Below are 14207 nucleotides of genomic sequence, written 5' to 3' on the forward strand. Positions count from 1 at the left end.
GTTACTAACTCCAGTAGGTCTTAAAAGCAATAGATCAGCATTCAGGTGTGAAAAAAACCTGCATTTTTCAGCTAGTGGTCAACTTCCGTTCCTGAAGTTTAAGAGTCACATCTTGGATCAACTGACGAGGGAAAAGAAACGCCACAGAGAAGACAGCAAATTCCAGCAATCTTTTAGACCACTTTGAGCAGACCCACAGTCCTCCTCACTACCAGCCTTCTCAGGCCTGCAGTAAAAAGTTGACCTGTTTGGTCTTTCTGAGATACCCTCCTGGATGAACAGGAGCTCCTTTACCTCTATCAACCACAGCAGCAGCTCCTTCCTCTCCAGAAGAATCATTTACCACACCTGCAGTCTGGTTTTACTGCTGTCCAGATTCCTTCTCTGATCACTAGACTCTGTGCTGGCCTCGCATGCATTCACCTTAGACAAATTATTTCTATAAACCCCTCTCGTTGTACAGAATGACAGAACAGACGAGGTTGGAAGGTATCCTGGGGGACCTCCTCCAGTGCAGCACCCTGCTCAGAGAAGGGTCAGCCAGCAGGTTGCTCAGGGATGTGTCCAGTTCCGAGTACCTCCAAGGACAGAGACAGCCTCTCCGGGAAACCTGCTCCAGCGTCTGACCTGGGATATTTTTTCCCCCTTACGTTTAAATGAAATTTCTTGCATTTCAGTTTGGGCACATGACCTCTTGGCCCATGTCTGAGAATTGCCAAGAAGAGCCTGGCTCCATCTTCAACTCCCCACCCAGGTATTTATACAAATGAAGAAGATCCTCCTGAGCCCTCTCCAAGCTGAACAATCCCAGCTCCCAGCTCTTCCATGTAGCTCACATGCTCCAAGCTCTTCAGCATTTTCATGGCTCTTCTTTGGACTCACTCCAGTATGTCAATGTCCCTCTCATACTGGGGAGCCCATGACAGGACCGGGCACTCCAGCTGTGGTCTCCTCAGCGCTGAGAAGGATCTCACCCTCAACCCAATGCAGCCCTGAGGGGCTGGTAGCCTCCCGTGCTGCCAGAGCAGGCTGATGTGCCTTCAACCACTCATCCAGTCAAGAACTCGTGCCACGTGCAAGAGAGATGACAGTGGAGTAGCCAGGAACACTGTCAACCCAATTCTTTGAATATCTAATATACCTTATGATATGGACCTGAGGTTTTTCAACACAATAGTGAAAATAATGTAGTTAAACCTGCATTTTTACATCAAAAAAAGGACTGCTTTCAGAAAAGCTGAAGGCGTGGATGGCTCATCTGAGAAGAATAATTAGTAAGACCCCCCCCCAACCCTGAAGTAGAAAGCATCTTCCCATATATATCAGTCAGCAGCACAGATTAAAATAACTGAAAATCCTTCCCAGAGGGATCCCTCCAAGTCCTGCTCACAGAGACTATGGCTCTATATTACATGAAACCACACCTTTTTAATCAGGATAAAAACTAATTTAACAGTTATTAAAGCTGTTAATGATACACATCAAATTATTCATTTAATGCCAGTAATAACCCACTTCATACCTCACCACTTATCATTCATTTTTGGTCCGTAAAACACAGAGACCCGTTACCTGGAAGTTCCTGTTTCTAGAATAGTGAAATAAAAATTCCAAATATACATTTCCCCCCATGCCTCAGAGCAAATAAATGTCAGTAAAAGTCTTTAAAAGCAGAAACCTGCAGTTATGATACATGCTGGACCATCAAGGCTTTTTTTCTGTGCAGAAAGATTTCTTCCTGTATGAATACTGAAACAGCCTGCAAGAAGCAGACAGCTAACACAAACAAGCTATGGATCACTTAAGTCACCCTTTCATGACACAGAATAAGAAGGATTTATTCAATTTATTCTGAAAGAGACATGTTCAGCAAGGCTGAAGACTCAGTATCTTCCACCACACAAGGCCCAAAGCAACATTTGTAGTACTTGACTAGTAACACAGAAGCTCTGTTTGGGAGAGATGACCTGTAACTTTGCAGAACTGCTGTACCAGAGAAAGCAAATGCAGGCAAATACCTGCTTACACATATGAGCAAGTTACAGCTTTGGGGAACACACGAAGGGGTTAAAAGATGGCAAGAGGAAAAAGAATAAACTGCACAGCTCAAGCTTAAGTCTTGTCCCCAACAAGGCAGTTGGATGAAGAAGAAAAAGCAATCACAGAACTTCTCTAAGTCAATGGAGAACGTAATAAAAAAGCTCAACTCTTTCTCAGTTTAAGAATGTACGTACCTAAAATTACTGTCTACTGTTTGCAATTGGTACCCGACATGAATAATTGGGCAATGCTTCATGACAGACCAGGTACTCCACAAGCCAAATTTAAAAAGCAAGGCAAATCCCAAAGCACAGAAAGAGACAGACGACACACAACCTGCAGCTGATCTTGGGCAGGACAAATTAGAAATAAAGAAAAATCTTCAGGAGCTCTCAGATCTCCACAGGATCACTCAAGGCCCTAATTTTACATAACAGTCTAAAGATCCAGAAACGGCCATTGCATGAATATTCATCTGTATCAAGGGAAGTTAGGTATGCAACGGTATTGCAAGTAGGAACCTCGCTGCACCTTTAAGCAATTACGTATCTGCAGGATGTGGCCCCAGGTCCAATCCACTCAATCCTCCCACATCTCAATTTGCACTACTGGGAGAGCAGGACAATACCGCACAGGGCTGCTTAATGCATGCAAAGCCCTTGAGCATTCTCCTCCAATCTCCTCAAAGATGTGCAAATGATTGTCTTTTTACTGTTGGGGGATAATGGCTTTAATTTGATGACTTTCAGAAGGAGGCCTCTCAGCAGGGACATTATCATCTGCAGGCTCCCTCACCGGGTGCTGCTGGGGGTGAGAACTTTGACAGTGGAGCTCAGGGGACAGATGTTGAAGGAATCTCTTTGGCTCCTGCCCTATCACCACCATACTGTGATACCTCCTCAAACAGAGAATTTGAAAGAGGCACTGGAACAACACCGAAGTGAATAAAGGACCTTGAAATTCATCGTTTAAGCCAGAGTTCAGAATCTGAAGGAGAAAATATAAAGATTATTTTTTACCATAAAAAATTATTTGGCTCTTAACGTTTCCTACTCACACAACATGGTGTGTATACATAAGATAACCCAACGGGACCAGTGTCTCCCAAATGTGTTTTGTAGGCCAGCTCCAAGTGTTCAGACTTTTGACTCATGTCTACAAAGAACATTTTATTGTAACTCTCAAAACTAGAAAATGTTTATCAGCAAGTATGATGCATTATTTTTTCCCTCATAGGTAATTTTACACTGATGGCATCATTCTCATCGTTGTATCTATAATTTAATTAAATACTGATAAAAGTATTTTCTGGAGATTTCCTATTCAATTGCAAGATCTTCAAAGTTCGCTTAAAAGGCCTTCAGCCAACATGGATCTTCAAATTTGTGGATAAAAGATAATTTACATTTTTAGTTACAGTTCCAAATGAAAAGATCTGCTAGTGACAGAAAATGCATCTCTTGAAATGGAAGCTTCTTTCAGTGTCCTTTGAAGTGGCTTTTTTAATGCAAATTCTCACAGAAGTGAAGAAGTACGGAATAGTGAGGCTAAGTATCAGAATCTTCTCCAGGGCAGTATCACAGAAATCTTACTAGTAGTTGAAATAATTCCACTTAAAGTACCTGTCGGGAACACAGTATGAACAAAATGCCTGCCCACCTTCCCACTCACCCCCCCCCCCAAAAAAGGAAAATAAAAAGAAAAAAAAGGAAAGAAGAAAAAAACCCCCAAAACCACAAACAAAAAAACCCCACCCAAAACTAAAAAAAGGAAACTCCCTCCGCCTCACCCAACAGAAAAGCCCAAAAGGTTTTACATGTCAAAGTTCAGTAATACTTGTGAGCCATCTCATCACTGGCCAACTGCATTTGAATTGTATTTTGAACTAATTAGAAGCAGAGGGCTCTGTATATATAAGGTTCCATGTGTATGATAAGCAATTAAAACTGCACTTCACAGATTTTTGTATTTCCACAGATTTTGCCATTTCCATGGGTTCTTCCTTTTGTGATAAGTGTCTCATTAGTTCAGGATTAATTAAAAGGTAATATCAAGAAAGAGAGAACTTCTCAGAACACTTTGCTGGTTCAAGTCAGTAGGCTGATAGCGTGTGCTTTTCTTCATGTGTGCTGGTAGATGGTGGTGGTGGAAAATGCAGCTTATCCCCTCTGATCCAAAGCTGGGAACAGAATAGGAAAAAAAACCCAAGAAACCAAGAAAAAAACAACAAACAAAAACTTCTGTTGTATTTGCCTCTGGCCTCATCACTCTGTAGGAAGTTCCTTGCATTGAAGGAGAAACCTGGGAAGAAAGGAGGCAAAACAACTGCAGTGACAAGGAAATAGACTAACACCCAACCTTGTTTTCTGAAACAAAAAGCAGAGAACAAGTGTGACCACAACTGGAGTACTACTCAGGTTTTTATCTTCTCGTTACTAGTGTCTGGAGGGAACATCCAAGATTAAGAGTTCAGACAACTTCTCTAAAAACAGAAAGCTAAAGCATGACACACCCATTGAGTGTGTTCATTTATTTAGACTCCTCCTGTTTTATTTTGATAGAAGAATGTCCCTTCAGAAATATCCAGCATTTTTACAGATGTTTATTGAAGTCTGCAAAAACATAACTGATTTGAATTAACTTAGACCAATTCTCCTTTTTCCAACAAAGCTGCTCTGGTAACCAGATGAAAATCAGATATTAATGTTTCACTGCAGAATTACAAACACCTTTTTAAGTGGAGAAAATATTAAGAAAATATTGAGCATGTTGTAGTGAAAGACCAGACCAAGACAAAACATGCCTTCTAAGTTGCTTGCATTCTTATAGCAAAGGACTGCTACAATCCTTTTAATAGATGTGATGAAACTCTTCATAGAAGTCAGTATCCCAAAGGAAACAGATTTCAAGCATAATTTGAATATAATAGCTCAGTGAGAAATGGCTTTTCAGGCAAGGTATAACAAGATCTCCACAGCCCTGTGATCCTGACAAAGGAAAAAAAGTACTTTTCACGGAGAAGTTTTTCATGTGATAGATTCATATGAAAAACTGCAAGAGAGAAGATCCTTATTAACATAAAACTGCATAGGATAATTAATATATTTTAAACCCTCCCAACCCCAAAAGACACCTGCATCATAATTTTAAATACAAACATATGACATAATCAGAATTACTTGCTTATGTTCATCTCTGAACAACAGTTAAAGGTAAAAATTAAACAAGTAATTATGAAACAATAATTACAACTTCATGCAAAAAACCAGAAGCAGCTTTGACAAGACTTTAGACCTACAGTCTATACCAAAAATAATTTTGAAAATAAAACCCTAAGATACATTTCAGTAGCAGTTTTCAGTTTTAATAACTTTATTTCTATATTGAAGTACTTAGTGGATGCAAATAATACAGATATGATGAGAAACTACACAAGTTTTCACATGACTTCAGCTCAACTGCATATACTAAGCAGAAGCATAATGTGACTAAGTCTTCCAACAGTATTCATAGCACTAAACTTAAAGTCAGGTTTTTCTTTACCACCAACTTAGTTACAAATAAGAAAAAACCAAATCCAAACAATGTTACTGCTCCCATTTTTACTAATCTTTTTTCCAAGGTGGGTGCTTTTTCTGGAAGTTTCACTCGGCTGGGGTCATTCATCTGTTCATGCTGAGGCAGATGATAAGTTCACGTAAGAAATACAGCAAAGAAAAATAAGTTAGTGTGAAAGCTTCTTAAGTATGTGATGACATACCCAGTCCTAAGAACCTGCATGCATCTAGGATTGATATCATATTTTTCCCATTGTCTGCCTCTGCTCTGCTTCTATTGAAAGAAATGTGTGCAAACCTTTTTCTTATCTGATACTCAATCACTTTGTAATATATATTAGAAAAACAAACTGTTTACAAAGTTAATTCCTCAGGAGTAAAACACACTGCTAATAGATGCCGCAAAAATCTAGTAACAAAACATTTAAATGCTAATCATTCAATATTTAACCAGAACTTTAGTCATTTAATTACTAAACCAACTGTTTGTTAAAACAGGCAGTTAAATATGTAACAGATTAGACACGGGCTGAAGCTGAGTGAAGCCTTGGCATGAAGTGCAACAGGTTTAGGTTCTAATTCCCCACCTCAGTTTATAACGCTTGAAAGGCCATCTCATCTACCATGCTTTCAAAAATTATATGCTACAGACATAATACGTACTGCTGGTGAAGTCTTTTAGTGACTAAGCTTAACAGTACTGAAGGGAATTCATACAAACTTCTCTACGACATTTAACTGTTTCACTTAAATTGACACTTTTCATAATAAATGTTTCAGTGGTATATTCATGCAAAAGTGTCCCACCATAAGTTAAGTAGCACAAAAATGTTTTATCAGTGAAAGTCATGAAACATTACAGTATTTTAACAGAACAGGAATTACATTTTTGAAGTAATTAGAAGGCTCATGTTTGACACTGGGTACAAAAGCCACTGTGCTTCATCTTGACAGCTACAAAACCTTAAGTACAGACAAGAGCAAAGTCAAGTGGCACCCAACTCAGATCTCACTCAGCCCTTGTAACTCACCTACACATCCAGGAGGCAAATATATACATACAATTGACTTCTGCATATGCAAAAAAAGGAACATAAATAGCTAAAAAGTTCTTTGCCACAAATTCCATCTACCTCTTAAACATATTTGGTGTCAAGTGATTTACTGGGAGAAAGCCGTTATATTACATTAATTTTACTTAAACTACAGGAAATCACATTAGTAGCATTATACTCAAGGTCTGAGTTCCACATGGCTTCATTCAGCAACAGATTCCTTTCTGACACTGATGCTCCATTTACTCTATCCCAGCGCCATTCCTTTTACTAGCTTATTACTTAAAATGACCCCATCTGACAAGAAGGTGTCATTGTGTTGGTTTGAGAATGACTGATGTGGTGCTAACATCTAGACTTGACCTCTCCCACCCTCTTCTTTTGTCACTCTGCAGAGTTATCTGGGATGCCTCCCATTCAATCCATAAAACTTTAGTATCTTCCTTGTGAGTCAATAATTCCAAACAAAAGATTCCTTAACTAAGAAGTAAGAGTGTAACTATTCAGAGTGGTGTTTATGCCACAGTGGTTGTCTAAAAGCATAGGGATACATTCCACTTAATTCTTTCCTGTGGTAGAAAGACTGTCTAATGCTGCTGTGGAATATTCTAGATTACTGCTCATTCTGTCCGTGGAAAGGGTGAAGGGGGAGTGGTAAATGCAATGTCCAGGCCACAGCTCAAGAGCCTGTGCCAGACCAAGGTTTCGTTGATGGATATCACATTTGAAACTGGTACACAGTCTTTAACAGCCTCACTCACACACTCACCTTCTCCACCAGGTCCTTCAGTTTGGTAACTTCTTCTCCCAGCTTTTCAACGCTGCAAAGCAAGTCTTCGCAGACTTCAATAAAACTTTCAGTCGGTGCCCACTGCAGCACTATCTATTAACAGTTACAGTTATTTACCAGCATTACTGTACATTATGATTTTATATTTTAATAGTTAAATGTATCATAAAAGGGTGTCAGAAAAAGTTTATAACTGCATTTATTCCGTGTTTTCGTTGTATGATATACACACGTGATCTACTACTCTGTCAGCCTCTGTGGGCATCTTTTGTCACCTTAATTTCCGTACCAGCAGAAACACGAAGAAAAAAGATTTATCTCCTTTAATTCAGTGGCCTAAATATTTGCAATACATTATTAAAAAAAATGTGTCCTTTTGAGAAAGAACATTGGACAGCGCTATAGAACTATACAATAATCAAGATGGTCAATGAGTATTTGTATTTTTCATTTTACAAGTTAGAACAATATTCTAGAGTAGAATAATATACTCTGAACCTGTATTTCTTTTTTTGCTTGAGTACCTTGTGAGAATTTTCGTGCAAATGTTTATTCATGGTCTGCACAGGAATGATCAGCTTACTACACTCTTTATTCAACTTCTGAAGAAACTTGAGGAATTCATCTCCACTACAAAAATAAAATGATATTCTGTTATTTGTCAAAGGCCGTAACTTTTTGCAAGCTAAATATTATCTATGCATTTCCAACATTGGCTAGTGAACAAATCAGACATGCACTTTCATTGCATTTAAAAAAAAATGCAGTGTCATTTTAACATAGGGTAGTTAAACACCACGTTTAACATCTTAGCAAGTTCTGCACCACCACCCCTTTTGGAAGGACAACAGATCATTAAGTTATCCGGAACATTCAGCTGGTTAGACACACCAAAAGCTGAAAATGTGTCACCCAAAAGCTTTTTGGAAACATTCTATTAACCTCCACTTCTGTTTCTAACTCTCATCAATCCTGTAGTATTAATGAAGACATTTTATTACCTGATGCATGAGTAATTTTATAACACATTTATAATTGCATAATAACTGCAGCACTGTTTTCCTGTGCATATGTGTGTACAAATCAATCTCGCAACATGAGAAACAGAATTTATAGACAATTTTATGCTGACATATAAAAATTCCTGACCTGCAGCTCACATTTCTGAGGAAGTAGGGGAAAAAGAAAATCTGGTTTGTACTTTGTAGCTAGAACTGAAATGACGAGGTTAGAGTCATTTAGTCTTCAGCACAGTGGGAGAGAGAAGAATCCAATAATACTGACTTGGCCCCTGGATTTGGAAGTACATTCCTCAAAGCCTAAAATACCCCATGTTATCTACTTTGAAGGAAGTATATACTTAGTGGTCAAACAGAAGCAGGAAGACAGCTCTGAAAATTAGTTTGATCAGTATTGCCAAAGAGTAGAGAAAAGGATAGAAAGACTTAACAGAAAACTTTCATTGTTAAGTTTCAAGAGGTTCCACATGACACGCAGTCAATTTATAAGCCTCAGAGAGTGTTATTTACAAGTCCTGGTGCTAGTTATAAAGTTGTCACCATTGACCGGGCAGAGGAAAGGCAGGGGGCGAGGAAGAAGATCATCCATTTGTTTTTAAAGAATGAGCTCTCAAAACATGAAACTTCTGAGAAGTGCCTGTGTCTTCAGTAGAAAATTTTCCTCTTCTTATAAGCCACTCCAGTGAATAACAAGCAGGGGTAAAACAAGGACTTCCCATTATATTTACAGAAGGATTTGCATAAATTAATTCAGACCCCAATGCTCCTCTTTTCCAATGGCAATCTGCTACTAAACTTCAATGCAACATCCTCACGGCACCTTCCTGGCTGCTGCTTCTGATGGCAAAAAGGTACACATTAAATTTGCCAAACAGCTACACTAAGCTATATGCCAGTGTGGTGCAAATACCTAAACAGAGACTGAATTTAGCCCATAGAGCGCTTTCCTTTAACTCTGGCACAAGACCATTAATGAGCAAAGTTTCCACCACTGCTCAGGACATCCCTGATTTGCAACTCCGCTGAATTGTTACAACTTAAACACTTAAACCAGAAATATATAGAAGCATCAGAAGGGATTCTGGAGGTTAAAAACCAAGTCTGTTCATGGTTTTTATGAAGACAGGGAAGTAAGAAGCTTATCAGCTTGTTTAATACAATAATTATTTATTTCAGAACAATATAACTGAACTGAATATTTAGGGTAAAAAACAGAACAGTAAACAAAACAATCACAGCTGGAGATAGTCTGACAGTTTCTCTCATATTACTACAGTCAAGCCACGCTCATGAAAATTTCCTTATACTTAGAAGGATAACTTTTTAGTTGGCTAGGGTCAGTTATGGCACCTTCTCCGTTTTGTCACAAAGGAAATTATTTTTAGGAATTCTGGAAGGATTCGCAGCAAAAATAAAATATGTCATGGGCATGAAATGGGGAGAAAAAAACCCCAAACATTTCTACTTCTCATGCTTCTTTATTATAGTAATAATAGTTCTTCAAAATATTTTCCTATAATTTTGTATCTGTTGCAGTAACATGTTCTTATATTTGCAAATCGAAATAGCGCTTTCAAAAAAATAATCACTTTTTAAAAGAATTAATGGCTGTCAAAACACCAGTGGCTAAACAGTGCTAGACACTGTGAGTTTATAATCAATCAGTTCAACATTTTCTACTATGTTAGTTTTTCTATGACTTAATGACTGATTTTCCTTCTCACAGGATGACTTTGAAAAAGTGGGAAGTAAAATCTTTATATAATAGCATGTAAACATAGTCTATGATTTCAGTCTCAAGGTCAGATTCCAAGAATACATGTCAAGCCGTTTTCTAGAAAACTATGCAGTGCTTGCTATAACTGAAACGCTGTCATATTTTGTGTACTTCAATCTTTAACCAATCAATCATCTTCTGGTTTTAAGAACTACATATGATATAAAACCATACTGCACTAGGAATTCCATACGTCACTGGTGTGTGAGGCTCTACAGGACATCATGTGGGTTTTTTATTGTATTTGGCCATACATGCAGTGAACTGTCAACTTTCTGGGTTTCTCCACTTACTCCCTCTGTTCACCTTGGTAAGCTCTCTGCTTGAATGTGTATACTAAACACCACCAAAGACCAATCTGAAAAAAACATACATTTCTAGCACAAAAATGCATGAAGCTTAAACTGGGCAAAGTCCTCTTAAACTGCAGCTAATTATCTATTGCTGAAGAGCTGACATCCTTTTCTAAAGGTGCCTAACTTGGACAGCCAGTCACCCATATGGCTGGCCTACTATCTCAGCTCAGCAGCAAAGCTCAGGTGCTGTCAGAGTATTTATGGTGTATCCACATCATACTGGTTTGTACCCTCTTGCGTGGTGAAACTTTAGTTCTTCAGCCTTACAGCACACATATTAGTTTGCACCTGGATTCTCTTCTGGAAGTACACAGGTACATGTTTTGATGGAGAAATCTTCTCACACACTACAAGCACTGTCAAGGTCCTGTATTAGGACATGAACACCCTGTTCTCCCAGCCCACCTCCGTCTTTCAAGAGCTTCCCAAATGCCTTGCGTGCTTTCCCACATCTCACGGCTCAAACTTGGCACCATGCTGCAAAAAGGTACCTGAAGCATGCTGCAAAGCCTCTTTTGTGTAAACACAGTAATGGAAACAGCTATGGGCACCACGCCAGCATCTGGAGCAATCGGTACGTGTAAGGACGACTCCATGGGAGTGCAGTACTTGCTAGGCAGACTCATGTAACCAAGGCACAAAAGACAATGCTCTGGCAGAACCACATCATGACATGACTGCTAACGCACAGTGTCTGTGTGGTTCAGCTGCCCGCAAAGGATGCTGACATGTACAGAATGAACTTGAAGTCAAGCACATTCTTTGGTCCAATGAACACCATGACTAACAAAGGGTCTAGCCTTACAGTATCCAAATAACGCAGACAGCTCTCCCCAGTCTTTTGGAGAGGGAAGAAATATCTAACCAAGGAGCAGGACAGCTGTCAGGTCACTAGTCAAGAGTCAAGACCATCACCCAGCTCTCCCACATCCCACAGCTCAAACTCAGCACCACGCTGCAAAAACATACCCGAAGCAGGCTGCAAAGCTCCCTCTCAAGTGACACACACTTTAAAGAGGAACTGAACTCTTACTTTTCTAGACAGTAGAAAGTTATTTAATGAGTAGACTGGATGCAATGAGGAGTTTTTTCAAGCCAGGCTGGTAAGGTAACACAATGCTATGCAAATGGTGGTGGGACTGGGAAGAAAGAAAGAAGCACAGAGAATCTAACTTACTAGTGATGCAGCTACAGAGTGAGGAAGGAGAAGCATCTCCAAACCGGTATTCTCCAAGTTAAACAAACACAGCCCAACTGACTAATGTCTCTGAAAGGCAAGCCAGAGTTTTCTGCCTGAGTCAATTCTAAAACTTTTGCAAATTAAAATATCAAACAAATCCCATTTTCAGGAGCAATTCCACTGTAGTTCTGGGAAGTAAAAAGAGGAAAGTTATGAGTACAGAATCTAAACTCAAGTCTAGGACTCTCTTCTGCAAAAAATTATATTTACACAGCACAATAGAGGGTAGAGGTTTAAGAAGTCTTTAGACACCTCTGCACTTGATACAGCCTTCATTCGCTGCATGTGGGAAGTGCTCTACCAGTGCTTAGGGAACTGATGAAGTTTAAAAAGGTTTCTGAGGGATGTTCCTCTCAGCTCCAGCCTGGCTTTCATGCAATTGAACAAGACTATACTACAAGTATAAAGGGTATTGCAGAGTTGATACTTAAAACTATAAGAATGAATCAATAATGTAAAAAATATCAAGTTGTAGTGAGAGTTGACAGGAGTAACGCTTTCTTAAAAAACAGTTTCCTTATAAACCTATTTCTACCAATGCATATAATCTATGATAAGGAAAACACCTTATGAAGTTCTTAATTTGTAATATAAAAAAATGAGGTATTTTAGAAGCGAGTTAAAACTGCTTCCAGTGGAAGAGAAAAATGAGAACAAATCCTGAACCTATTCAAAAGGCACATTTATGATTTAAGACACGCATCTCCCTCCCACACAACTTTTTATTGCATCTTGCAATCAGACAAATTTGATTGCAAGACTATTAGAGCCTGTCTTGTCTACAGACAAAACAGAATTACAGAGATCACACCATGTGGGGTTTGCAAGAGTAAATTACGTTCTTGAAGCACAGGGAAGCAAGGAGGGCAAGATCACAGAGAAATAACAAAATCTGCTCACTGAAGCCTATCAGAGAAATGAAAGAACGAATTAATAGTGGAGCACGAGAAGCCAGTTTCAGAGTTTATGATATGAACTCAAGGTATAATAGTAAAAACCCTGCAAAGCAAGGTCATGAAACCCTGTTGAGGTACAAAGAAAGAATCCACCACCCAAAAAGACAGCCAAAGCAATGGCATATAATGGCAATATAACCCATAAACAGATACCTACAACAGAAATCTATGCTTCCAACTTCCTTTGTACAAAACACACCTAAACCAGCCCTCATACTCCACTAACTGATGTACTCTCATGAATGTTATGCATGGGATAAGGTGTAAGAGAATTTTACCTTTGAGCTAGAGAAAACAACACAGTCACCATAAATAATCCATATTTCACTTCCATTTCCTTAGATATACAGTTAATACCTCAATTCCACCTTTACCACTTCAGGGAGGTCTTCAATTCTTAATTCTTCCACTTGTAGTTCTTTAATAGCATCTAGGAGTGTCTGTTGATCTCGAGGATTTGTAATGCCGATCTAAGTTGAAAGAGTAATCCCAAATTTGATTTACTTTTAATGCATATTAGATATAACAGTATAGTACCATTTATTGTGTGAGCTTCTAACTATTAAAACTCAAAATAAGTTGCTCTTAAGTTATTGCAACCAACTACAATGTATGTAACTGCCAATGGAAAAAATAAAACCACAAAAATTATTCAATAATGCAAAACAAAATTACAAAGAACTGAGGAAGAACCAAAATGAAGTTGCACAGGATACTCAGAAAATCTGCTTAAGGTTTATTAAAAAGAAAAAAGCAGTTTTTACAAGTACCCCTGTGTTTTTAGGATGTTATTCTCATCTGTTTCAGAGTCATCTCAGTAATCTCTTATTGGAAAAGAACCAATCATCATGATGGTGACACAGCGTTAACTCAGAAAGAACGGAAACTGTCAAATCAACATCAAACAGAAAATTTTACAGAAAGAGGCCAGGTTTTAAGAAGTGCTTTTACAAGCTTTTGGGTGTGTATTTTTTTACAGTTAGAGAAATGGGTCTCATAAGATACAATACCTCTTTAAAAATCTTATTTTATTATAGAATCTAATTTTTAAAAAAAAGTTATATCTACAAAGAAATCTAGTTGGTTCACACTATCTCCAAAAATTCAAATTATCAGAAACTAGTAGAGAGAGAGAATATAATCTGTCAAAAGGACATTCAACCAGATGTTTCTACTATTAAATAGGCTGTAAAAGCAACCTTTCTATATATCTGAAGGACAGCACACTTACAATGCTTCTAAACTCAGAACAGATTTTTCACCTCAAATTAAGATCAAGCCTAAATACTACTTAACATCAGCTTATAGAGTCCCTAAGCTCAGATCCATTCATCTTCTACACACTTGGCTAATGCTGCAAACAACAACAGAAAGGTTCTGAAGTGTTCAAGGCTTTTTTGTCATTTTTAGCCGAAGA

General features: G+C 38.4%; 1 protein-coding gene across 2 annotated transcripts in view; it reads right to left on the bottom strand.

Moving 5' to 3' along the window:
• Positions 1 to 5400: 5400 nt before the first annotated feature.
• The window catches only part of ASZ1 (ankyrin repeat, SAM and basic leucine zipper domain containing 1), a 38850-nt gene continuing 30043 nt past the window's right edge, over positions 5401 to 14207 (bottom strand). For both annotated transcript variants that reach the window (XM_005500870.3, XM_021285423.2), the window contains 4 exons: positions 13148 to 13260; positions 7967 to 8072; positions 7422 to 7535; positions 5401 to 5715 (listed from right to left, as the gene is read on the bottom strand). In XM_005500870.3, the coding sequence (XP_005500927.2) occupies positions 5548 to 5715; positions 7422 to 7535; positions 7967 to 8072; positions 13148 to 13260 (501 nt within the window). In that variant the 3' untranslated portion in view covers positions 5401 to 5547. The remainder of the gene's footprint in view (positions 5716 to 7421; positions 7536 to 7966; positions 8073 to 13147; positions 13261 to 14207) is intronic.

The sequence above is a fragment of the Columba livia genome, chromosome 1 (assembly GCF_036013475.1).
Source record: "Columba livia isolate bColLiv1 breed racing homer chromosome 1, bColLiv1.pat.W.v2, whole genome shotgun sequence".
Lineage (NCBI taxonomy): Eukaryota > Metazoa > Chordata > Aves > Columbiformes > Columbidae > Columba > Columba livia.